Below are 26,300 nucleotides of genomic sequence, written 5' to 3'. Positions count from 1 at the left end.
ATTACATAGAGACAGGTCCATTATTACATAGAGACAGGTCCAGTATTACATAGAGACAGGAACAGTATTACATAGAGACAGGTACAGGTCCAGTATTACATAGTGACAGGTCCAGTATTACATAGAGACAGGTCCAGTATTACATAGAGACAGGTCCAGTATTACATAGAGACAGGTCCAGTATTACATAGTGACAGGTACAGGCCCAGTATTACATAGAGACATTTCCAGTATTACATAGAGACAGGTCCAGGTCCAGTATTACATAGAGACAGGCCCAGTATTACATAGAGACCGGTCCAGGTCCAGTATTACATAGAGACAGGTCCATTATTACATAGAGACAGGTCCAGTATTACATAGAGACAGGTCCAGTATTACATAGAGACAGGAACAGTATTACATAGAGAAAAGTACAGGTCCAGTATTACATAGTGACAGGTCCAGTATTACATAGAGACAGGTACAGGTCCAGTATTACATAGAGACAGGTCCATTATTACATAGAGACAGGTCCAGTATTACATAGAGACAGGAACAGTATTACATAGAGACAGGTACAGGTCCAGTATTACATAGTGACAGGTCCAGTATTACATAGAGACAGGTCCAGTATTACATAGAGACAGGAACAGTATTACATAGAGAAAGGTACAGGTCCAGTATTACATAGTGACAGGTCCAGTATTACATAGAGACAGGTACAGGTCCAGTATTACATAGAGACAGGTCCAGTATTACATAGAGACAGGTCCATTATTACATAGAGACAGGTCCAGTATTACATAGAGACAGGTCCAGTATTACATAGTGACAGGTCCAGTATTACATAGTGACAGGTCCAGTATTACATAGAGACAGGTCCAGTATTACATAGAGACAGGTCCAGTATTACATAGAGACAGGTCCAGTATTACATAGAGACAGGTCCAGTATTACATAGAGACAGGTACAGGTCCAGTATTACATAGAGACAGGTCCAGTATTACATAGAGACAGGTCCAGTATTACATAGAGACAGGTCCAGTATTACATAGAGACAGGTCCAGTATTACATAGATACAGGTACAGTATTACATAGATACAGGTACAGTATTACATAGAGACAGGTCCATTATTACATAGAGACAGGTCCAGTATTACATAGAGACAGGTACAGGTCCAGTATTACATAGAGACAGGTCCAGTATTACATAGAGACAGGTACAGGTCCAGTATTACATAGTGACAGGTCCAGTATTACATAGAGACAGGTCCAGCATTACATAGAGACAGGCCCAGTATTACATAGAGACGGGTCCAGTATTACATAGAGACAGGTACAGGTCCAGTATTACATAGAGACAAGTCCAGGCCCAGTATTACATAGAGACAGGCCCAGTATTACATAGAGACAGGTACAGGTCCAGTATTACATAGAGACAGGTCCAGTATTACATAGAGACAGGTCCAGTATTACATAGAGACAGGTCCAGTATTACATAGAGACAGGCCCAGTATTACATAGAGACAGGTACAGGTCCAGTATTACATAGAGACAGGTCCAGTATTACATAGAGACAGGCCCAGTATTACATAGAGACCGGGTCCAGGTCCAGTATTACATAGAGACAGGTCCATTATTACATAGAGACAGGTCCAGTATTACATAGAGACAGGTCCAGTATTACATAGTGACAGGTACAGGTCCAGTATTACATAGAGACAGGTCCAGTATTACATAGAGACAGGTACAGGCCCAGTATTACATAGAGACAGGTCCAGTATTACATAGAGACAGGTCCAGGTCCAGTATTACATAGAGACAGGCCCAGTATTACATAGAGACCGGTCCAGGTCCAGTATTACATAGAGACAGGTCCATTATTACATAGAGACAGGTCCAGTATTACATAGAGACAGGAACAGTATTACATAGAGACAGGTACAGGTCCAGTATTACATAGTGACAGGTCCAGTATTACATAGAGACAGGTACAGGTCCAGTATTACATAGAGACAGGTCCAGTATTACATAGAGACAGGTCCATTATTACATAGAGACAGGTCCATTATTACATAGAGACAGGTCCAGTATTACATAGAGACAGGTCCAGTATTACATAGAGACAGGTACAGGTCCAGTATTACATAGTGACAGGTCCAGTATTACATAGAGACAGGTTCAGTATTACATAGAGACAGGTACAGGTCCAGTATTACATAGTGACAGGTACATGTCCAGTATTACATAGAGACAGGTACAGGTCCAGTATTACATAGAGACAGGTCCAGTATTACATAGTGACAGGTCCAGTATTACATTGAGACAGGTACAGGTCCAGTATTACATAGAGACAGGTACAGGTCCAGTATTACATAGAGACAGGACAGGTTCAGTATTACATAGAGACAGGTTCAGTATTACATAGAGACAGGTCCAGTATTACATAGAGACAGGTTCAGTATTACATAGAGACAGGTCCAGGTTCAGTATTACATAGAGACAGGTCCAGTATTACATAGAGACAGATACAGGTCCAGTATTACATAGAGACAGATACAGGTCCAGTATTACATAGAGACAGGTACAGGTCCAGTATTACATAGAGACAGGTACAGGTCCAGTATTACATAGAGAATTGCTGCCTTTGTGATCAGAAAAGGTTTTTCAAGCTTGTTGATACTCTAATTGCCTGTGTGTCATCTCATCTCCACACACCCACACATCTCCCTCTCCTTTTCTCTCTCCCCCTCTCTCTCCCTTTCTCTCTCCCCCTCTCTCTCCATCTCCTAACCCCCTCTCCTCCCCTCTCTTCCCTCTCTCCCTCTTATCTCCTCTTCCCTCTCTCCTAACCCCCTCTCTCCCCCTCTCCTCTTCCCTCTCTCCTCTCTCCTCTCTCCCCCTCCTCTTCCTTCTTTCCTCTCTCCCCTCTCCTCTTCCCTCTCTCCACCTCTCCTCTCCCCCTCTCATCTTCCCTTTCCCCTCTCATCTTCCCTAACCCCCTTTCATCTTCCCTAACCCCCTCTCCTCTCTCTCCTCTCTCCCTCTCTCCTCTCCCTCTCTCCTCTCCCCCTCTCTGCTCTTCCCTCTCCCCTCTCCTCTTCCCCCTCTTTCCTCTCTCCCCCTCTTCTCCTCTCTCCCCTCTTTCCTCTCTCCTCTTCTCCTCTCTCCCCCTCTCCTCTCCCCCTCTTCTCCTCTCTCCCCTCTCTCACCTCTCCTCCTCTCCTCTCCCCCTCTCCTCTCCTCTCCTCTCGCCTCTCCCCTCTCCTCTCCCCCTCTCCTCTCTCCTTTCCTCTCTCCTCTCCTGTCCTGTAATGGGATGATGTATTCCTAACAAGATGTTAATGGTCTAAGATGGAAGAGTGGAGAGAAAATGCAACATACTCTACTCTCACCTCACATAGTGGGCATTCCAAATATACCCTATTTCCTACGTAGTGCACTACTTTTAACTACAGCCATATGGGACCTGGTCAAAAGTTGTGCACTACATAGGGAATAGGGTATATTTGGGGTGCAGACATTCTCTAGAACATCCTTAAGTGTCCGTAACAGACACAGAACACAGTAGAGAACACTGGATAATGAGGGCTCATCCTCCTCTCTCCCTCTCTCTCTCTCTCTCTCTCTCTCTCCCTCTCTCTCTTATTCTCCTCTCTCTCCCTCTCTCTCCCTCTCTCTCTCATTCTCCTCTCTCTCTCTCCCTCTCTCTCTCTCTCTCTCTCTCTCTCTCTCTCATTATCCTCTCTCTCTCGCATTCTCCTCTCTCTCCCACTCTCTCTCATTCTCCTTTCTCTCCCTCTCTCTCCCTCTCTCCTAACCCAGCCTCATTCTCTCCCCCTCTCTCCTAACCCAGCCTCATTCTCTCCCTCTCCTTCTCTCTCTCTCTCATTCTCCTCTCTCCCCTCTTCTCTCTCTCTCCCTCTCTCCTAACCCAGCCTCATTCTCTATCCCTCCCTCTCTCCTAACCCAGCCTCATTCTCTCCCCCTTCCTCTCTCCTAACCCAGCCTCATTCTTTCTCCCTCCCTCTCTCCTAACCCAGCCTCATTCTCTCCCTCTCCTTCTCTCCTATCCCAGCCTCTCCCCTCCCTCTCTCCTAACCCAGCCTCCCTCCCTCCCTCTCTCCTAACCCAGCCTCATTCTCTCCCCCTCCCTCTCTCCTAACCCAGCCTCTCTCCCTCCCTCTCTCCTAACCCAGCCTCATTCTCTCCCCCTCCCTCTCTCCTAACCCAGCCTCATTCTCTCCCCCTCCCTCTCTCCTAACCCAGCCTCTCTCCCTCCCTCTCTCCTAACCCAGCCTCTCTCCCTCCCTCTCTCCTAACCCAGCCTCTCCCTCTCTCTCCCCCTCCCTCTCTCCTAACCTAGCCTCCCTCCCTCCCTCTCTCCTAACCCAGCCTCCCTCCCTCCCTCCCTCTCTCCTAACCCAGCCTCTCCCTCTCTCTGAGTCTGAAGCCTGTCTTAGTGTGCTGTCTGAGGGAGTTGGAGAAGAAGCTGAACTGTGCAATCTTCCTGTAATGGCGGCTGGTAAAGATGTCTAGGATTGGCAGCTGTCTGAGATGGGCCACACATATCATTACTTTGTTCTCTCTTATCTCTCTCCTCTCCCTATCCATCTCTCTCTCTCTCTCTCTCTCTCTCTTTCTCTCTCTGAATTTCAATTTAATTTCAATTCAAGGGGCTGTATTGGCATGGGAAATGTATGTTTACATTGCCAAAGCAAGTGAAATAGATAATAAACAAATCTCTCTCCTTCTGCCTCTCTCTCTCTCTGCCCCTCCTCTCTCTGCCTCTCTCTCCTTCTGCCTCTCTCTCTCTCTGCCTCTCTCTCCTTCTGCCTCTCTCTCTCTGCCTCTCTCTCCTTCTGCCTCTCTCTCTCTGCCTCTCTCTCCTTCTGCCTCTCTCTCTCTCTGCCTCTCTCTCCTTCTGCCTCTCTCCTTCTTCCCTCCCACAGCAAGCGCTGAAGGAGAACATGAGGAGGAGAGAGGCGGAGGAGAAGCAGAGGAGAGCGTGGGTGGCCAAGGAGAAGGCGGAGAGAGAGAAGCAGGAGCGACAGCAGCAGAAGAAGAGGAGACTGCTGGAGGTCAACGCAGGTAACGATGAACCACTGATCTCTTCAACACTAACACAATGTATGGCTGAGCTCCTCAACACTAACACAATGTATTGCTGAGCTCCTCAACACTGATAACACAATGTATGGCTGAGCTCCTCAACACTAACACAATGTATGGCTGAGTTTCTCAACACTAACACAATGTATGGCTGAGCTCCTCAACACTAACACAATGTATGGCTGAGCTCCTCAACACTAACACAATGTATGGCTGAGCTCCTCAACACTGATAACACAATGTATGGCTGAGCTCCTCAACACTGATAACACAATGTATGGCTGAGCTCCTCAACACTAACACAATGTATGGCTGAGCTCCTCAACACTGATAACACAATGTATGGCTGAGCTCCTCAACACTGATAACACAATGTATGGCTGAGCTCCTCAACACTGATAACACAATGTATGGCTGATCTCCTCAACACTGATAACACAATGTATGGCTGAGCTCCTCAACACTGATAACACAATGTATGGCTGAGCTCCTCAACACTGATAACACAATGTATGGCTGATCTCCTCAACACTGATAACACAATGTATGGCTGAGCTCCTCAACACTGATAACACAATGTATGGCTGAGCTCCTCAACACTGATAACACAATGTATGGCTGAGCTCCTCAACACTGATAACACAATGTATGGCTGAGCTCCTCAACACTGATAACACAATGTATGGCTGAGCTCCTCAACACTAACACAATGTATGGCTGAGCTCCTCAACACTAACACAATGTATGGCCGAGCTCCTCAACACTAACACAATGTATGGCTGAGCTCCTCAACACTGATAACACAATGTATGGCTGAGCTCCTCAACACTGATAACACAATGTATGGCTGAGCTCCTCAACACTAACACAATGTATGGCTGAGCTCCTCAACACTGATAACACAATGTATGGCTGAGCTCCTCAACACTGATAACACAATGTATGGCTGAGCTCCTCAACACTGATAACACAATGTATGGCTGAGCTCCTCAACACTGATAACACAATGTATGGCTGAGCTCCTCAACACTGATAACACAATGTATGGCTGAGCTCCTCAACACTGATAACACAATGTATGGCTGAGCTCCTCAACACTGATAACACAATGTATGGCTGAGCTCCTCAACACTGACACAATGTATGGCTGAGCTCCTCAACACTAACACAATGTATGGCCGAGCTCCTCAACACTAACACAATGTATGGCTGAGCTCCTCAACACTGACACAATGTATGGCTGAGCTCCTCAACACTAACACAATGTATGGCTGAGCTCCTCAACACTGATAACACAATGTATGGCTGAGCTCCTCAACACTGATAACACAATGTATGGCTGAGCTCCTCAACACTGATAACACAATGTATGGCTGAGCTCCTCAACACTGATAACACAATGTATGGCTGAGCTCCTCAACACTGATAACACAATGTATGGCTGAGCTCCTCAACACTGATAACACAATGTATGGCTGAGCTCCTCAACACTGATAACACAATGTATGGCTGAGCTCCTCAACACTGATAACACAATGTATGGCTGAGCTCCTCAACACTGATAACACAATGTATGGCTGAGCTCCTCAACACTGATAACACAATGTATGGCTGAGCTCCTCAACACTGATAACACAATGTATGGCTGAGCTCCTCAACACTGATAACACAATGTATGGCTGAGCTCCTCAACACTGATAACACAATGTATGGCTGAGCTCCTCAACACTGATAACACAATGTATGGCTGAGCTCCTCAACACTGATAACACAATGTATGGCTGAGCTCCTCAACACTGATAACACAATGTATGGCTGAGCTCCTCAACACTGATAACACAATGTATGGCTGAGCTCCTCAACACTGATAACACAATGTATGGCTGAGCTCCTCAACACTGATAACACAATGTATGGCTGAGCTCCTCAACACTGATAACACAATGTATGGCTGAGCTCCTCAACACTGATAACACAATGTATGGCTGAGCTCCTCAACACTGATAACACAATGTATGGCTGAGCTCCTCAACACTGATAACACAATGTATGGCTGAGCTCCTCAACACTGATAACACAATGTATGGCTGAGCTCCTCAACACTGATAACACAATGTATGGCTGAGCTCCTCAACACTGATAACACAATGTATGGCTGAGCTCCTCAACACTGATAACACAATGTATGGCTGAGCTCCTCAACACTGATAACACAATGTATGGCTGAGCTCCTCAACACTGATAACACAATGTATGGCTGAGCTCCTCAACGCTAACACAATGTATGGCTGAGCTCCTCAACACTAACACAATGTATGGCTGAGCTCCTCAACACTAACACAATGTATGGCTGAGCTCCTCAACACTAACACAATGTATGGCTGAGCTCCTCAACACTAACACAATGTATGGCTGAGCTCCTCAACACTGATAACACAATGTATGGCTGAGCTCCTCAACACTGATAACACAATGTATGGCTGAGCTCCTCAACACTAACACAATGTATGGCTGAGCTCCTCAACACTGATAACACAATGTATGGCTGAGCTCCTCAACACTGATAACACAATGTATGGCTGATCTCCTCAACACTGATAACACAATGTATGGCTGAGCTCCTCAACACTGATAACACAATGTATGGCTGATCTCCTCAACACTGATAACACAATGTATGGCTGAGCTCCTCAACACTGATAACACAATGTATGGCTGAGCTCCTCAACACTGATAACACAATGTATGGCTGAGCTCCTCAACACTGATAACACAATGTATGGCTGAGCTCCTCAACACTGATAACACAATGTATGGCTGAGCTCCTCAACACTGATAACACAATGTATGGCTGAGCTCCTCAACACTGATAACACAATGTATGGCTGAGCTCCTCAACACTGATAACACAATGTATGGCTGAGCTCCTCAACACTGATAACACAATGTATGGCTGAGCTCCTCAACACTGATAACACAATGTATGGCTGAGCTCCTCAACACTGATAACACAATGTATGGCTGAGCTCCTCAACACTGATAACACAATGTATGGCTGAGCTCCTCAACACTGATAACACAATGTATGGCTGAGCTCCTCAACACTGATAACACAATGTATGGCTGAGCTCCTCAACACTGAAACACAATGTATGGCTGAGCTCCTCAACACTAACACAATGTATGGCTGAGCTCCTCAACACTAACACAATGTATGGCTGAGCTCCTCAACACTAACACAATGTATGGCTGAGCTCCTCAACACTGATAACACAATGTATGGCTGAGCTCCTCAACACTGATAACACAATGTATGGCTGAGCTCCTCAACACTAACACAATGTATGGCTGAGCTCCTCAACACTGATAACACAATGTATGGCTGAGCTCCTCAACACTGATAACACAATGTATGGCTGAGCTCCTCAACACTGATAACACAATGTATGGCTGAGCTCCTCAACACTGATAACACAATGTATGGCTGAGCTCCTCAACACTGATAACACAATGTATGGCTGAGCTCCTCAACACTGATAACACAATGTATGGCTGAGCTCCTCAACACTGATAACACAATGTATGGCTGAGCTCCTCAACACTGATAACACAATGTATGGCTGAGCTCCTCAACACTGATAACACAATGTATGGCTGAGCTCCTCAACACTGATAACACAATGTATGGCTGAGCTCCTCAACACTAACACAATGTATGGCTGAGCTCCTCAACACTGATAACACAATGTATGGCTGAGCTCCTCAACACTGATAACACAATGTATGGCTGAGCTCCTCAACACTGATAACACAATGTATGGCTGAGCTCCTCAACACTGATAACACAATGTATGGCTGAGCTCCTCAACACTGATAACACAATGTATGGCTGAGCTCCTCAACACTGATAACACAATGTATGGCTGAGCTCCTCAACACTAACACAATGTATGGCTGAGCTCCTCAAACAATATCTACTCAATGTATGGCTGTGTTAGACAGATCGTTTTTAGTTATACATTTGGTTAAGACTTTCTATGATGTATATACCTATGAAGCATTATAACGTTCTTTATAATGCCTTATAAGACACTTAAATGCTTTTCTGAAGACACCAGTCTTGGTCCGTTTGGAGTAATGAGTAACTCTTACCGTATAAAGCGTGGTTACTGATGACGGTGTAGTGTAACTGTGTTACGTAGTCAGTACAGAAGACCTAAGACCTCAGCACGACCCAGAACCTCTTTATCCAGTCATTTCACCACTGACCACAGTCCTATTTGTCTAGCAGTAGTTGGTAGTGCCAGCCCCTGGTCCTGCAGAAACACTGCATTACTGTGCCAATCATTACTGACCTTTAAAAATGAGTATGGTCACTCTCTCTCTCACTCTCTCTCTCACACACTCTCTGTCTCTCTCTCACACTCACTCTCTCTCTCTCACACACTCACTCTCTCTTTCTCTCTCTCTCTTTCTCTCTCTCTTTCTCTCTCTCTTTCTCTCTCTCTCTCACACACTTTCTCTCACACACTCTCACTCTCTGTCTCTCTCTCTTTCTCTCTCTCTTTCTCTCTCTCTTTCTCTCTCTCTCTCACACACTCTCTCTCTCACACTCTCACTCTCTCTGTCTCTCTCTCACACTCTCTCTCTCTCACACATTCTCTCACTCTCTCTCACTCTCTCGCTCTGTGTTTTTCAAATCAAATGTATTTATAAATACTTTTTTACATCAGCAAGATGTCACAAAGTGCTCCTCTAGAAAGTCTCACTAGAAGCCGGGACGATAAACCACTGAATTACCGACAACGCCTTCCTCTTACCGAAGCCTTTCTGCTTCCGTCTGTCATTTTCGGTAATTTTTGCTTCACAACGTTCCTGTAGATTGTTTTAAAACCGCAGTAATAGTCTAATATGCGTTATGGTTATTCCTGCTATGAAAGAATCAGCCTGTCCCTGTTTGACTGTCGGCTGAGAGAAGCATGGAGGAGGGAGAGAAGCATGGAAGGGGGAGAGATGCTGCTGACTCCCTCTCTCTCCACACTGTGCCACGGGGGAGGGAGAGAAGCACGGAGGAGGGAGAGAAGCATTCTGAGAAGCACAAACATGACCGTTGCTGGAAAAAAGACAACTACTGTTGTCCTAGTTACAGAGAGGAGAGTCACAGCTCTCTGTGAGGATATCTTATGTGTACAACCAGAGTAGACTGTAGTTAGTGTGGTTGGGATGTGCGCCCGCGGAGGCTATATTTACTGTACATATTTACTGTACTACAGGTCTGAAGAGACTAAAATACATCTGATCATTACACATCCCGTTTAGACAGGTTGCACATCAAAATATAAATCATAGCATTTCCTGGTTACATTAAATTAAATGTCTGACTGTTTTAATTATAGACTACCATCTCAGTTATCTGACTGTTTTAATTATAGACTACCATCTCTGTTGTCTGACTGTTTTAATTATAGACTACCATCTCAGTTATCGTACTGTTTTAATTATAGACTATCTCTGTTGTCTGACTGTTTTAATTATAGACTACCATCTCTGTTATCTGACTGTTTTAATTATAGACTACCATCTCTGTTATTGTACTGTTTTAATTATAGACTATCTCTGTTGTCTGACTGTTTTAATTATAGACTACCATCTCTGTTATCGTACTGTTTTAATTATAGACTATCTGTCGTCTGACTGTTTTAATTATAGACTACCATCTCTGTTGTCTGACTGTTTTAATTATAGACTACCATCTCAGTTATCTGACTGTTTTAATTATAGATTATCTCTGGTGTCTGACTGTTTTAATTATAGACTACCATCTCTGTTGTCTGACTGTTTTAATTATAGACTACCATCTCAGTTATCTGACTGTTTTAATTATAGACTACCATCTCTGTTGTCTGACTGTTTTACTTATAGACTACCATCTCAGTTATCTGACTGTTTTAATTATAGACTACCATCTATGTTGTCTGACTGTTTTAATTATAGACTACCATCTCTGTTGTCTGACTGTTTTAATTATAGACTACCATCTCTGTTGTCTGACTGTTTTAATTATAGACTACCATCTCAGTTATCTGACTGTTTTAATTATAGACTCGGGCGACGGCACCTCTCTGTTGTCTGACTGTTTTAGCTCCTCCAGTACGACTGAGCCCATCTCGGCGACGTTACTGCTCCCCGACTGCTGTTTAATTATAGACTACCATCTATGTTGTCTGACTGTTTTAATTATAGACTACCATCTCTGTTGTCTGACTGTTTTAATTATAGACTACCATCTCTGTTGTCTGACTGTTTTACTTATAGACTACCATCTCAGTTATCTGACTGTTTTAATTATAGACTACCATCTATGTTGTCTGACTGTTTTAATTATAGACTACCATCTCTGTTGTCTGACTGTTTTAATTATAGACTACCATCTCAGTTATCTGACTGTTTTAATTATGACTACCATCTCTGTTGTCTGACTGTTTTAATTATAGACTACCATCTCAGTTATCTGACTGTTTTAATTATAGACTACCATCTCTGTTATCTGACTGTTTTAATTATAGACTACCATCTCTGTTGTCTGACTGTTTTAATTATAGACTACCATCTCTGTTGTGACTGTTTTAATTATAGACTACCATCTCAGTTATCTGACTGTTTTAATTATGGACTACCATCTCTGTTGTCTGACTGTTTTAATTCTGGACTACCATCTCAGTTATCTGACTGTTTTAATTATAGACTACCATCTATGTTGTCTGACTGTTTTAATTATAGACTACCATCTCTGTTGTCTGACTGTTTTAATTATAGACTACCATCTCAGTTATCTGACTGTTTTAATTATGACTACCATCTCTGTTGTCTGACTGTTTTAATTATAGACTACCATCTCAGTTATCTGACTGTTTTAATTATAGACTACCATCTCTGTTATCTGACTGTTTTAATTATAGACTACCATCTCTGTTGTCTGACTGTTTTAATTATAGACTACCATCTCTGTTGTGACTGTTTTAATTATAGACTACCATCTCAGTTATCTGACTGTTTTAATTATGGACTACCATCTCTGTTGTCTGACTGTTTTAATTCTGGACTACCATCTCAGTTATCTGACTGTTTTAATTATGGACTACCATCTCTGTTGTCTGACTGTTTTAATTATAGACTACCATCTCTGTTGTCTGACTGTTTTAATTATAGACTACCATCTCAGTTATCTGACTGTTTTAATTATAGACTACCATCTATGTTGTCTGACTGTTTTAATTATAGACTACCATCTCTGTTGTCTGACTGTTTTAATTATAGACTACCATCTCTGTTGTCTGACTGTTTTAATTATAGACTACCATCTCAGTTATCGTACTGTTTTAATTATAGACTATCTCTGTTGTCTGACTGTTTTAATTATAGACTACCATCTCTGTTATCTGACTGTTTTAATTATAGACTACCATCTCTGTTATTGTACTGTTTTAATTATAGACTATCTCTGTTGTCTGACTGTTTTAATTATAGACTACCATCTCTGTTATCGTACTGTTTTAATTATAGACTATCTGTCGTCTGACTGTTTTAATTATAGACTACCATCTCTGTTGTCTGACTGTTTTAATTATAGACTACCATCTCAGTTATCTGACTGTTTTAATTATAGATTATCTCTGGTGTCTGACTGTTTTAATTATAGACTACCATCTCTGTTGTCTGACTGTTTTAATTATAGACTACCATCTCAGTTATCTGACTGTTTTAATTATAGACTACCATCTCTGTTGTCTGACTGTTTTAATTATAGACTACCATCTCAGTTATCTGACTGTTTTAATTATAGACTACCATCTATGTTGTCTGACTGTTTTAATTATAGACTACCATCTCTGTTGTCTGACTGTTTTAATTATAGACTACCATCTCTGTTATCTGACTGTTTTAATTATAGACTACCATCTCTGTTATCTGACTGTTTTAATTATAGACTACCATCTCTGTTATCGTACTGTTTTAATTATAGACTATCTGTCGTCTGACTGTTTTAATTATAGACTACCATCTCTGTTGTCTGACTGTTTTAATTATAGACTACCATCTCAGTTATCTGACTGTTTTAATTATAGACTACCATCTATGTTGTCTGACTGTTTTAATTATAGACTACCATCTCTGTTGTCTGACTGTTTTAATTATAGACTACCATCTCTGTTATCTGACTGTTTTAATTATAGACTACCATCTCTGTTATCTGACTGTTTTAATTATAGACTACCATCTCTGTTATCGTACTGTTTTAATTATAGACTATCTGTCGTCTGACTGTTTTAATTATAGACTACCATCTCTGTTGTCTGACTGTTTTAATTATAGACTACCATCTCAGTTATCTGACTGTTTTAATTATAGATTATCTCTGTTGTCTGACTGTTTTAATTATAGACTACCATCTCAGTTGTCTGACTGTTTTAATTATATACTACCATCTCTGTTGTCTGACTGTTTTAATTATAGACTACCATCTCAGTTATCGTACTGTTTTAATTATAGACTATCTGTTGTCTGACTGTTTTAATTATAGACTACCATCTCTGTTATCTGACTGTTTTAATTATAGACTACCATCTCTGTTATTGTACTGTTTTAATTATAGACTATCTCTGTTGTCTGACTGTTTTAATTATAGACTACCATCTCTGTTATCGTACTGTTTTAATTATAGACTATCTGTCGTCTGACTGTTTTAATTATAGACTACCATCTCTGTTGTCTGACTGTTTTAATTATAGACTACCATCTCAGTTATCTGACTGTTTTAATTATAGATTATCTCTGGTGTCTGACTGTTTTAATTATAGACTACCATCTCAGTTGTCTTACTGTTTTAATTATAGACTACCATCTCAGTTGTCTGACTGTTTTAATTATATACTACCATCTCTGTTGTCTGACTGTTTTAATTATAGACTACCATCTCAGTTATCGTACTGTTTTAATTATAGACTATCTCTGTTGTCTGACTGTTTTAATTATAGACTACCATCTCCAACATCTATCTATAGTCCTGCTGCTAATGTTTTGTACCTGTCCATTATAACATGTATCTATAGTCCTGCTGCTAATGTAAAGTACCTGTCCATTGTAACATGTATCTATAGTCCTGCTGCTAATGTAAAGTAACTGTCCATTATAACATGTATCTATAGCCCTGCTGCTAATGTAAAGTACCTGTCCATTGTAACATGTATCTATAGTCCTGCTGCTAATGTAAAGTAACTGTCCATTATAACATGTATCTATAGTCCTGCTGCTAATGTAAAGTACCTGTCCATTGTAACATGTATCTATAGTCCTGCTGCTAATGTAAAGTAACTGTCCAGTATAACATGTATCTATAGTCCTGCTGCTAATGTAAAGTAACTGTCCAGTATAACATGTATCTATCAGGGCATGATTTAGCCCCGGGACACCAGTTGAGTGTAATTATAATCAGGTAGACGAGATAAGCAGCAGTACTGTGAACCTCCAGGCTCGATGTTTACAGTGAAATACCCCCTGGTGTAGTCCAGATTCTAGACCTTCGCTGTCCAACCCTCTTCCTGCAGGAAGGTTGATCTCTAGGAAGAGGGTTGGACTGAAAACCTACAGGACGGTAGATTTCCAGGAGAGGGTCGGACTGAAAACCTACAGGAAGAGGGTGGACTGAAAACCTACAGGACGGTAGATCTCCAGGAAGAGGGTTGGACTGAAAACCCACAGGAAGGTAGATTTCCAGGAAGAGGGTTGGACTGAAAACCTACAGGAAGAGTGTTGGACTGAAAACCTACAGGATGGTAGATCTCCAGGAAGAGGGTTGGACTGAAAACCCACAGGAAGGTAGATTTCCAGGAAGAGGGTTGGACTGAAAACCTACAGGACAGTAGATCTCCAGGAAGAGGGTTGGACTGAAAACCTACAGGACAGTAGATCTCCAGGAAGAGGGTTGGACTGAAAACCCTACAGGAATGTCGATCTCCAGGAAGAGGGTTGGACTGCTCTGTTCTACAGACAAATCTTAGTTTTCTATGCTACAGACTCCAGAACTCAAGAGATGATTTTAAACTTTTCAATTTAAGAGAACTAGCACAGAGAGAAAGATAAAACTTCAGCCAACATTTTGTCTCTGTGGCTTATAGAGAAATGTGACGTGTGCTGAGAAGCCTGAAATATATTTAGATACGCTGAAGTTAAGACAACGCAAAACCAAAACGCTCTTGATATCCCTGAGGAATGGGATGACACACACTCACACTGAAACACTCTCTAACACACAGACACACACACACACTCTGTCCCTCAAACAGAAACTAAAGGAACCTGTATCCCATCTAACCTCTACTACCCTATACACACTTAACCAGTATCCCTTCTAACCTCTCTACTACCCTCTCCACACTTAACCAGTATCCCTTCTAACCTCTCTACTACCCTATACACACTTAACCAGTATACTTTCTAACCTCTACTACCCTCTACACACTTAACCAGTATCCCCTCTAAACACCTACTACCCTCTTAACTTTTTGGGGATGGGGCAGCATTCGGAATTTTGGATGAAAAGCGTGCCCAAAGTAAACTGCCTGCTACTCAGGCCCAGAAGCTAGGATATGCATATAATTGGTAGATTTGGATAGAAAACACTCTAAAACTGGACAAACCATCCAGGATTTTTTGTTGTTGAGGTGATAGTGTTTTCAATGGGTTTTCTATGTGGATCTAGATTTCTAAGGCAGTTGCTTGCAGTTCCTATCGCTTCCACTGGATGTCAACAGTCTTTAGAAATTGGTTGATGTTTTTCTTTTGAGTAATGAAGAAGTATGGCTGTTCAGAACGAGGGTCGAGTCTAGTGTACTGTTGTGGTTGGGGCACGCGACCTGAAAGCACGCTCCACTTTGTTTTTCGTCCGGTATTGAACACAGTTTATCCCGTCTTAAATTGTATCGATTATTTACGTAAGAAAAATACCTAAAGTTGTATTAGGAAAGTTGTTTGAAATGTTTGGATCAAGATTACAGGAAACTTATTAGATATTTTGTAGTCATGTTGCGCGAGTTGGAACCGGTGTTTTTCTGATTCAAACGCGCCAAATAAATGGACATTTTGGCGATATAACGAAGGAATTTATCGAACAAAAGGACCATTTATGATGTTTATGGAACATTGGAGTGCCAACAGAAGAAGATCTTCAAAGGTAAGGCATGAATTATATCGTTATTTCTGAGTTTTGTGTCGCGCCTGGTGGGTTGAATTATGATTGTCATGTGTTTGTTTGATGGGGTGCTGTCTTCAGATAGTAGCATGGTTTGCTTTCACCGTAAAGCCTTTTTGAAATCTGACACGGTGGCTAGATTAACAAGAAGTTAAGCTTTAATTTGGTGTATTGCACTTATGAATGTATGAAAGTTAAATATTTCTAATTTTTTAAAAAAATGAATTTCGCGCTCTGCCATTTCACCGGATGTTGTGGAAATGTTCTGCTAGCAGAACCCCCAGCCATTAATTAACCAATGTCCCCTCTAACCACCTACTACCCTCTTAACCAGTATCCCCTCTAACCACCTACTACCCTCTTAACCAGTATCCCCTCTAACCACCTACTACCCTCTTAACCAGTATCCCCTCTAACCACCTACTACCCTCTTAACCAGTGTCCAATCTCACCTCTCTACTACCCTCTTAACCAGTATCCCCTCTAACCACCTACTACCCTCTTAACCAGTGTCCAATCTCACCTCTCTACTACCCTGTTAACCAGTATCCCCTCTAACCACCTACTACCCTCTTAACCAGTGTCCAATCTCACCTCTCTACTACCCTCTTAACCAGTATCCCCTCTAACCACCTGCTACCCTCTTAACCAGTATCCCCTCTAACCACCTACTACCCTCTTAACCAGTATCCCCTCTAACCACCTACTACCCTCTTAACCAGTATCCCCTCTAACCACCTACTACCCTCTTAACCAGTATGCCCTCTAACCACCTACTACCCTCTTAACCAGTGTCCAATCTCACCTCTCTACTACCCTCTTAACCAGTATCCCCTCTAACCACCTACTACCCTCTTAACCAGTATCCCCTCTAACTACCTTCTACACACCAGTATCTCTACTTGCACATCATCATCTGCTCATTTATCACTCCAGTGTTAATCTGCTAAATTGTAATTACTTTGCTACTATGGCCTATTTATTGCCTTACCTCCTCACGCTATTTGCACACACTGTATATAGACTTTCGTTTTTTCTATTGTGTTATTGACTGTACGCTTGTTTATTCCATGTGTAACTCTGTGTTGTTGTTTGTGTCGCACTGCTTTGCTTTATCTTGGCCAGGTCACAGTTGTAAATGAGAACTTGTTCTCAACTGGCCTACCTGGTTAAATAAAGGTGAAATAAATAAAATATATATTTTTTACCTTAACCAGTATCCCTTCTAACCTATACTACCCTCTCCACACTCAATCAGTATCCCATCTAACCACCTACTACCCTGTACACACTTAACCAGTATCCCTTCTAACCTCTCTCCTACCCTCTTAACCAGTATCCCTTCTAAACTCTCTACACACTTAACCAGTATCCCTTCTAACCTCTCTCCTACCCTCTTAACCAGTATCCCTTCTAAACTCTCTACACACTTAACCAGTGTCCCTTCTAAACTCTCTACACACTTAACCAGTATCCCTTCTAACCTCTCTCCTACCCTCTTAACCATTATCCCTTCTAACCTCTCTCCTACCCTCTTAACCAGTATCCCTTCTAACCTCTCTACCACCCTGTACACCCTTAACCAGTATCCCTTCTAACCTCTCTACCACCCTGTACACACTTAACCTGTATCCCTTCTAACCTCTCTACCACCCTGTACACACTTAATCTGTATCCCCTCTAACCTCTCTCCCACTCTCCACTCCACTGGCAGAGTCTGACTTAGTGCCCGTCTAGACATTAGCCATTACTTACTGCTGGAACAGCCATATTAAAACCACCTCTGCCAGTGAATGCTGTGTTAACAGTAATGTTAGAGAGGAGTGGAAAAGAAATCAACCAGAGAGAGAGATGTCTGTCTGGATCAAGCCAGACTCACAGGCTATCTGCACTCAAAACACTAAACGGCTTCATCTTTTTCACTGGCTGCCTGTGTCAGAACAAAAGGCTGTGTTTCCCAAACAGTACCCTATTCCCTGTGTAGGCCACCATTGTAAATAAGAATTTGTTGTTAACTGACTTGCCTAGTTAAATAAATGGAGACGTCCCTTCTACTCATTGTGGTTCTGAGGCTGTTCTGTCAGCAGGCTGTGTGTTGAGTGTTCTGGTCCAGTAGAGATGGTGTGGTGAGGACAGGGATGCATGCTGGGTGGAGACACAGGAAGCAGGGTTATGACTGAATCAGGGCCCCGCCACAACCATAGACCCCTCGTTTAACATTCATATATTCCCCTGTTTTACTCACTCCCCATTGAGGAACTGAGGCTAACTGAGGCTCACGCTGTCAGACTGTTCAGCATCAATATACAGTGGAGACCAGGACACTGCTGGATAGTTAGAGCCCATACTAGCTGTAGACAGGACACAACAGGACACTGCTGGTTAGTTAGAGCCCATACTAGCTGTAGACAGGACACAACAGGACACTGCTGGATAGTTAGAGCCCATACTAGCTGTAGACAGGACACAACAGGACACTGCTGGTTAGTTAGAGCCCATACTAGCTGTGGACAGGACACTGCTGGTTAGTTAGAGCCCATACTAGCTGTGGACAGGACACTGCTGGTTAGTTAGAGCCCATACTAGCTGTGGACAGGGCACTGCTGGTTAGTTAGAGCCCCTATTGGCTGTGGACAGGACACTGCTGGTTAGTTGGAGCCCCTACTGGCTGTGGACAGGACACTACAGGACACTGCTGGGTAGTTAGAGCCCCTACTAGCTGTGGACAGGACACTGCAGGACACTGCTGGGTAGTTAGAGTCCCTGCTAGCTAAGACATGAACTTCATGGAGTCACACGGAGTCCTTTATGAAGAGATGGTATTTGTTTGTCAAAGAGGACCAGAGAGCTCGGTCATTACGTAATGGAGAGAGGTTTCCTCTGGAAGCATTTGATTATCCCTCAGATCAGTCAAGAGCTTCCATCCATCTCTCTGACCGGAGCAGAGCAGAGCAGGCTCACTGTTATAATGGACCATCTCTCCGTACAGAGCAGAGCAGGCTCACTGTTATAATGGACCATCTCTCCGTACAGAGCAGAGCAGAGCAGGCTCACTGTTATAATGGACCATCTCTCCGTACAGAGCAGAGCAGGCTCACTGTTATAATGGACCATCTCTCTGTACAGAGCAGAGCAGGCTCACTGTTATAATGGACCATCTCTCCGTACAGAGCAGAGCAGGCTCACTGTTATAATGGACCATCTCTCCGTACAGAGCAGAGCAGGCTCACTGTTATAATGGACCATCTCTCTGTACAGAGCAGAGCAGAGCAGGCTCACTGTTATAATGGACCATCTCTCTGTACAGAGCAGAGCAGGCTCACTGTTATAATGGACCATCTCTCCGTACAGAGCAGAGCAGGCTCACTGTTATAATGGACCATCTCTCTGTACAGAGCAGAGCAGGCTCACTGTTATAATGGACCATCTCTCCGTACAGAGCAGAGCAGGCTCACTGTTATAATGGACCATCTCTCCGTACAGAGCAGAGCAGGCTCACTGTTATAATGGACCATCTCTCTGTACAGAGCAGAGCAGGCTCACTGTTATAATGGACCATCTCTCTGTACAGAGCAGAGCAGGCTCACTGTTATAATGGACCATCTCTCCGTACAGAGCAGAGCAGGCTCACTGTTATAATGGACCATCTCTCTGTACAGAGCAGAGCAGAGCAGGCTCACTGTTATAATGGACCATCTCTCTGTACAGAGCAGAGCAGGCTCACTGTTATAATGGACCATCTCTCCGTACAGAGCAGAGCAGGCTCACTGTTATAATGGACCATCTCTCTGTACAGAGCAGAGCAGGCTCACTGTTATAATGGACCATCTCTCTGTACAGAGCAGAGCAGGCTCACTGTTATAATGGACCATCTCTCCGTACAGAGCAGAGCAGGCTCACTGTTATAATGGACCATCTCTCTGTACAGAGCAGAGCAGGCTCACTGTTATAATGGACCATCTCTCCGTACAGAGCAGAGCAGGCTCACTGTTATAATGGACCATCTCTCCGTACAGAGCAGAGCAGGCTCACTGTTATAATGGACCATCTCTCTGTACAGAGCAGAGCAGGCTCACTGTTATAATGGACCATCTCTCTGTACAGAGCAGAGCAGGCTCACTGTTATAATGGACCATCTCTCCGTACAGAGCAGAGCAGGCTCACTGTTATAATGGACCATCTCTCTGTACAGAGCAGAGCAGGCTCACTGTTATAATGGACCATCTCTCTGTACAGAGCAGAGCAGGCTCACTGTTATAATGGACCATCTCTCCGTACAGAGCAGAGCAGAGCAGGCTCACTGTTGTAATGGACCATCTCTCCGTACAGAGCAGAGCAGAGCAGGCTCACTGTTATAATGGACCATCTCTCTGTACAGAGCAGAGCAGAGCAGGCTCACTGTTATAATGGACCATCTCTCTGTACAGAGCAGAGCAGGCTCACTGTTATAATGGACCATCTCTCTGTACAGAGCAGAGCAGAGCAGGCTCACTGTTATAATGGACCATCTCTCTGTACAGAGCAGAGCAGGCTCACTGTTATAATGGACCATCTCTCCGTACAGAGCAGAGCAGGCTCACTGTTATAATGGACCATCTCTCCGTACAGAGCAGAGCAGGCTCACTGTTATAATGGACCATCTCTCCGTACAGAGCAGAGCAGGCTCACTGTTATAATGGACCATCTCTCTGTACAGAGCAGAGCAGAGCAGGCTCACTGTTATAATGGACCATCTCTCCGTACAGAGCAGAGCAGGCTCACTGTTATAATGGACCATCTCTCCGTACAGAGCAGAGCAGGCTCACTGTTATAATGGACCATCTCTCTGTACAGAGCAGAGCAGAGCAGGCTCACTGTTATAATGGACCATCTCTCCGTACAGAGCAGAGCAGGCTCACTGTTATAATGGACCATCTCTCTGTACAGAGCAGAGCAGGCTCACTGTTATAATGGACCATCTCTCTGTACAGAGCAGAGCAGAGCAGGCTCACTGTTATAATGGACCATCTCTCCGTACAGAGCAGAGCAGAGCAGGCTCACTGTTATAATGGACCATCTCTCTGTACAGAGCAGAGCAGAGCAGGCTCACTGTTATAATGGACCATCTCTCTGTACAGAGCAGAGCAGGCTCACTGTTATAATGGACCATCTCTCTGTACAGCAGCAGAGCAGGCTCACTGTTATAATGGACCATCTCTCCGTACAGAGCAGAGCAGAGCAGGCTCACTGTTATAATGGACCATCTCTCCGTACAGAGCAGAGCAGGCTCACTGTTATAATGGACCATCTCTCCGTACAGAGCAGAGCAGGCTCACTGTTATAATGGACCATCTCTCTGTACAGAGCAGAGCAGGCTCACTGTTATAATGGACCATCTCTCCGTACAGAGCAGAGCAGGCTCACTGTTATAATGGACCATCTCTCTGTACAGAGCAGAGCAGGCTCACTGTTATAATGGACCATCTCTCTGTACAGAGCAGAGCAGGCTCACTGTTATAATGGACCATCTCTCTGTACAGAGCAGAGCAGAGCAGGCTCACTGTTATAATGGACCATCTCTCTGTACAGAGCAGAGCAGGCTCACTGTTATAATGGACCATCTCTCTGTACAGAGCAGAGCAGGCTCACTGTTATAATGGACCATCTCTCTGTACAGAGCAGAGCAGGCTCACTGTTATAATGGACCATCTCTCTGTACAGAGCAGAGCAGAGCAGGCTCACTGTTATAATGGACCATCTCTCCGTACAGAGCAGAGCAGGCTCACTGTTATAATGGACCATCTCTCTGTACAGAGCAGAGCAGGCTCACTGTTATAATGGACCATCTCTCTGTACAGAGCAGAGCAGAGCAGGCTCACTGTTATAATGGACCATCTCTCTGTACAGAGCAGAGCAGGCTCACTGTTATAATGGACCATCTCTCCGTACAGAGCAGAGCAGGCTCACTGTTATAATGGACCATCTCTCCGTACAGAGCAGAGCAGGCTCACTGTTATAATGGACCATCTCTCTGTACAGAGCAGAGCAGAGCAGGCTCACTGTTATAATGGACCATCTCTCTGTACAGAGCAGAGCAGGCTCACTGTTATAATGGACCATCTCTCCGTACAGAGCAGAGCAGGCTCACTGTTATAATGGACCATCTCTCCGTACAGAGCAGAGCAGGCTCACTGTTATAATGGACCATCTCTCCGTACAGAGCAGAGCAGGCTCACTGTTATAATGGACCATCTCTCTGTACAGAGCAGAGCAGGCTCACTGTTATAATGGACCATCTCTCTGTACAGAGCAGAGCAGGCTCACTGTTATAATGGACCATCTCTCCGTACAGAGCAGAGCAGGCTCACTGTTATAATGGACCATCTCTCCGTACAGAGCAGAGCAGGCTCACTGTTGTAATGGACCATCTCTCTGTACAGAGCAGAGCAGGCTCACTGTTATAATGGACCATCTCTCTGTACAGAGCAGAGCAGGCTCACTGTTATAATGGACCATCTCTCTGTACAGAGCAGAGCAGGCTCACTGTTATAATGGACCATCTCTCCGTACAGAGCAGAGCAGGCTCACTGTTATAATGGACCATCTCTCCGTACAGAGCAGAGCAGGCTCACTGTTATAATGGACCATCTCTCTGTACAGAGCAGAGCAGGCTCACTGTTATAATGGACCATCTCTCTGTACAGAGCAGAGCAGGCTCACTGTTATAATGGACCATCTCTCCGTACAGAGCAGAGCAGGCTCACTGTTATAATGGACCATCTCTCCGTACAGAGCAGAGCAGGCTCACTGTTATAATGGACCATCTCTCTGTACAGAGCAGAGCAGGCTCACTGTTATAATGGACCATCTCTCCGTACAGAGCAGAGCAGGCTCACTGTTATAATGGACCATCTCTCCGTACAGAGCAGAGCAGGCTCACTGTTATAATGGACCATCTCTCTGTACAGAGCAGAGCAGGCTCACTGTTATAATGGACCATCTCTCTGTACAGAGCAGAGCAGGAGCTCACTGTTATAATGGACCATCTCTCTGTACAGAGCAGAGCAGGCTCACTGTTATAATGGACCATCTCTCTGTACAGAGCAGAGCAGGCTCACTGTTATAATGGACCATCTCTCTGTACAGAGCAGAGCAGAGCAGGCTCACTGTTATAATGGACCATCTCTCTGTACAGAGCAGAGCAGGCTCACTGTTATAATGGACCATCTCTCCGTACAGAGCAGAGCAGGCTCACTGTTATAATGGACCATCTCTCCGTACAGAGCAGAGCAGGCTCACTGTTATAATGGACCATCTCTCTGTACAGAGCAGAGCAGGCTCACTGTTATAATGGACCATCTCTCTGTACAGAGCAGAGCAGGCTCACTGTTATAATGGACCATCTCTCTGTACAGAGCAGAGCAGGCTCACTGTTATAATGGACCATCTCTCTGTACAGAGCAGAGCAGAGCAGGCTCACTGTTATAATGGACCATCTCTCCGTACAGAGCAGAGCAGGCTCACTGTTATAATGGACCATCTCTCTGTACAGAGCAGAGCAGGCTCACTGTTATAATGGACCATCTCTCCGTACAGAGCAGAGCAGGCTCACTGTTATAATGGACCATCTCTCCGTACAGAGCAGAGCAGGCTCACTGTTATAATGGACCATCTCTCCGTACAGAGCAGAGCAGGCTCACTGTTATAATGGACCATCTCTCTGTACAGAGCAGAGCAGGCTCACTGTTATAATGGACCATCTCTCCGTACAGAGCAGAGCAGGCTCACTGTTATAATGGACCATCTCTCCGTACAGAGCAGAGCAGGCTCACTGTTATAATGGACCATCTCTCCGTACAGAGCAGAGCAGGCTCACTGTTATAATGGACCATCTCTCTGTACAGAGCAGAGCAGGCTCACTGTTATAATGGACCATCTCTCTGTACAGAGCAGAGCAGGCTCACTGTTATAATGGACCATCTCTCCGTACAGAGCAGAGCAGGCTCACTGTTATAATGGACCATCTCTCTGTACAGAGCAGAGCAGGCTCACTGTTATAATGGACCATCTCTCTGTACAGAGCAGAGCAGGCTCACTGTTATAATGGACCATCTCTCTGTACAGAGCAGAGCAGGCTCACTGTTATAATGGACCATCTCTCCGTACAGAGCAGAGCAGGCTCACTGTTATAATGGACCATCTCTCCGTACAGAGCAGAGCAGAGCAGGCTCACTGTTGTAATGGACCATCTCTCTGTACAGAACAGAGCAGGCTCACTGTTATAATGGAGTGGCTGCTGCAGAAACCACTTTTACCAGACCTTTTCTTTCCCGGACTTAAGATACCAACGCATGTGTTTATTTTCTAATTCATACAATCTCTACTCTATTCATAGAGAACAGTCTCTTTATACAGTCTCTACTGATAGAGAACAGTCTCTTTATACAGTCTCTACTCTATTCATAGAGAACAGTCTCTTTATACAGTCTCTACTGATAGAGAACAGTCTCTTTATACAGTCTCTACTGATAGAGAACAGTCTCTACTGATAGAGAACAGTCTCTTTATACAGTCTCTACTGATAGTGAACAGTCTCTTTATACAGTCTCTACTGATAGTGAACAGTCTCTTTATACAGTCTCTACTGATAGTGAACAGTCTCTACTGATAGAGAACAGTCTCTACTGATAGAGAACAGTCTCTTTATACAGTCTCTACTGATAGTGAACAGTCTCTTTATACAGTCTCTACTGATAGTGAACAGTCTCTTCATACAGTCTCTACTGATAGTGAACAGTCTCTTTATACAGTCTCTACTGATAGTGAACAGTCTCTTCATACAGTCTCTACTGATAGAGAACAGTCTCTTCTGATAGGCAGTCTCTACTGATAGTGACAGTCTCTCTGATAGGCAGTCTCTACTGATAGAGAACAGTCTCTTTATACAGTATCTACTGATAGAGAACAGTCTCTACTGATAGAGAACAGTCTCTTTATACAGTCTCTACTGATAGAGAACAGTCTCTACTGATAGAGAACAGTCTCTACTGATAGAGAACAGTCTCTTTATACAGTATCTACTGATAGAGAACAGTCTCTTTATACAGTCTCTACTGATAGAGAACAGTCTCTACTGATAGAGAACAGTCTCTACTGATAGAGAACAGTCTCTTTATACAGTATCTACTGATAGAGAACAGTCTCTTTTTACAGTCTCTACTGATAGAGAACAGTCTCTTTATACAGTCTCTACTGATAGAGTACAGTCTCTACTGATAGAGAACAGTCTCTTTTTACACTCTCTACTGATAGTGAACAGTCTCTTTATACTCTATCTACTGATAGAGAACAGTCTCTACTGATAGAGAACACTCTCTACTGATAGTGAACAGTCTCTTTATACTGTATCTACTGATAGAGAACAGTCTCTACTGATAGAGAACAGTCTCTTTATACAGTCTCTACTGATAGAGAACAGTCTCTTTATACAGTCTCTACTGATAGAGAACAGTCTCTTTATACAGTCTCTACTGATAGAGAACAGTCTCTACTGATAGAGAACAGTCTCTTTATACAGTCTCTACTGATAGAGAACAGTCTCTACTGATAGAGAACAGTCTCTTTATACAGTCTCTACTGATAGAGAACAGTCTTCTGTGGAGAATGGTGTTGGTTTAATGAAGTTAGATCAAAGCTGAATCAACATAGAATAAACACATGGGCAGAAGCTGTGGGGTGCTTTAGTCCTGAAAAACAAAGTTCAGAGAAAAGTCTGACCGTTATCCATTTTGTTGTCATTACCGTGCTGAAGGATACAGACATTAGAGATCTGTTTGTGTCTGTGTCATTGAGACTGTGAGGCTACACTTGATTCCTGGGCCATTCTGTTTACATTTAGTGCAATTTAACTTACTTTATGGACACCTTTAGTAAAAAACTGTTATTGACTTCAATGATAAAACCTGTTTTTTGGGTCGC

General features: G+C 43.6%; 1 protein-coding gene across 1 annotated transcript in view; it reads left to right on the top strand.

Moving 5' to 3' along the window:
- Window positions 1-26,300, top strand: part of LOC106591129 (protein diaphanous homolog 3) — a 667,062-nt gene that overhangs the window by 515,070 nt on the left and 125,692 nt on the right. Inside the window, exon 27 of the mRNA XM_082963749.1 lies at window positions 4,936-5,074. Coding sequence (XP_082819875.1) covers window positions 4,936-5,074 — 139 coding nt within the window. The remainder of the gene's footprint in view (window positions 1-4,935; window positions 5,075-26,300) is intronic.

The sequence above is a fragment of the Salmo salar genome, chromosome 17 (genome assembly GCF_965601325.2).
Source record: "Salmo salar chromosome 17, fSalSal1, whole genome shotgun sequence".
Classification (NCBI taxonomy): domain Eukaryota; kingdom Metazoa; phylum Chordata; class Actinopteri; order Salmoniformes; family Salmonidae; genus Salmo; species Salmo salar.
The sequence above is the reverse complement of the archived record's forward strand: the minus strand, read 5'-3'. Positions and strand labels throughout refer to the sequence as shown.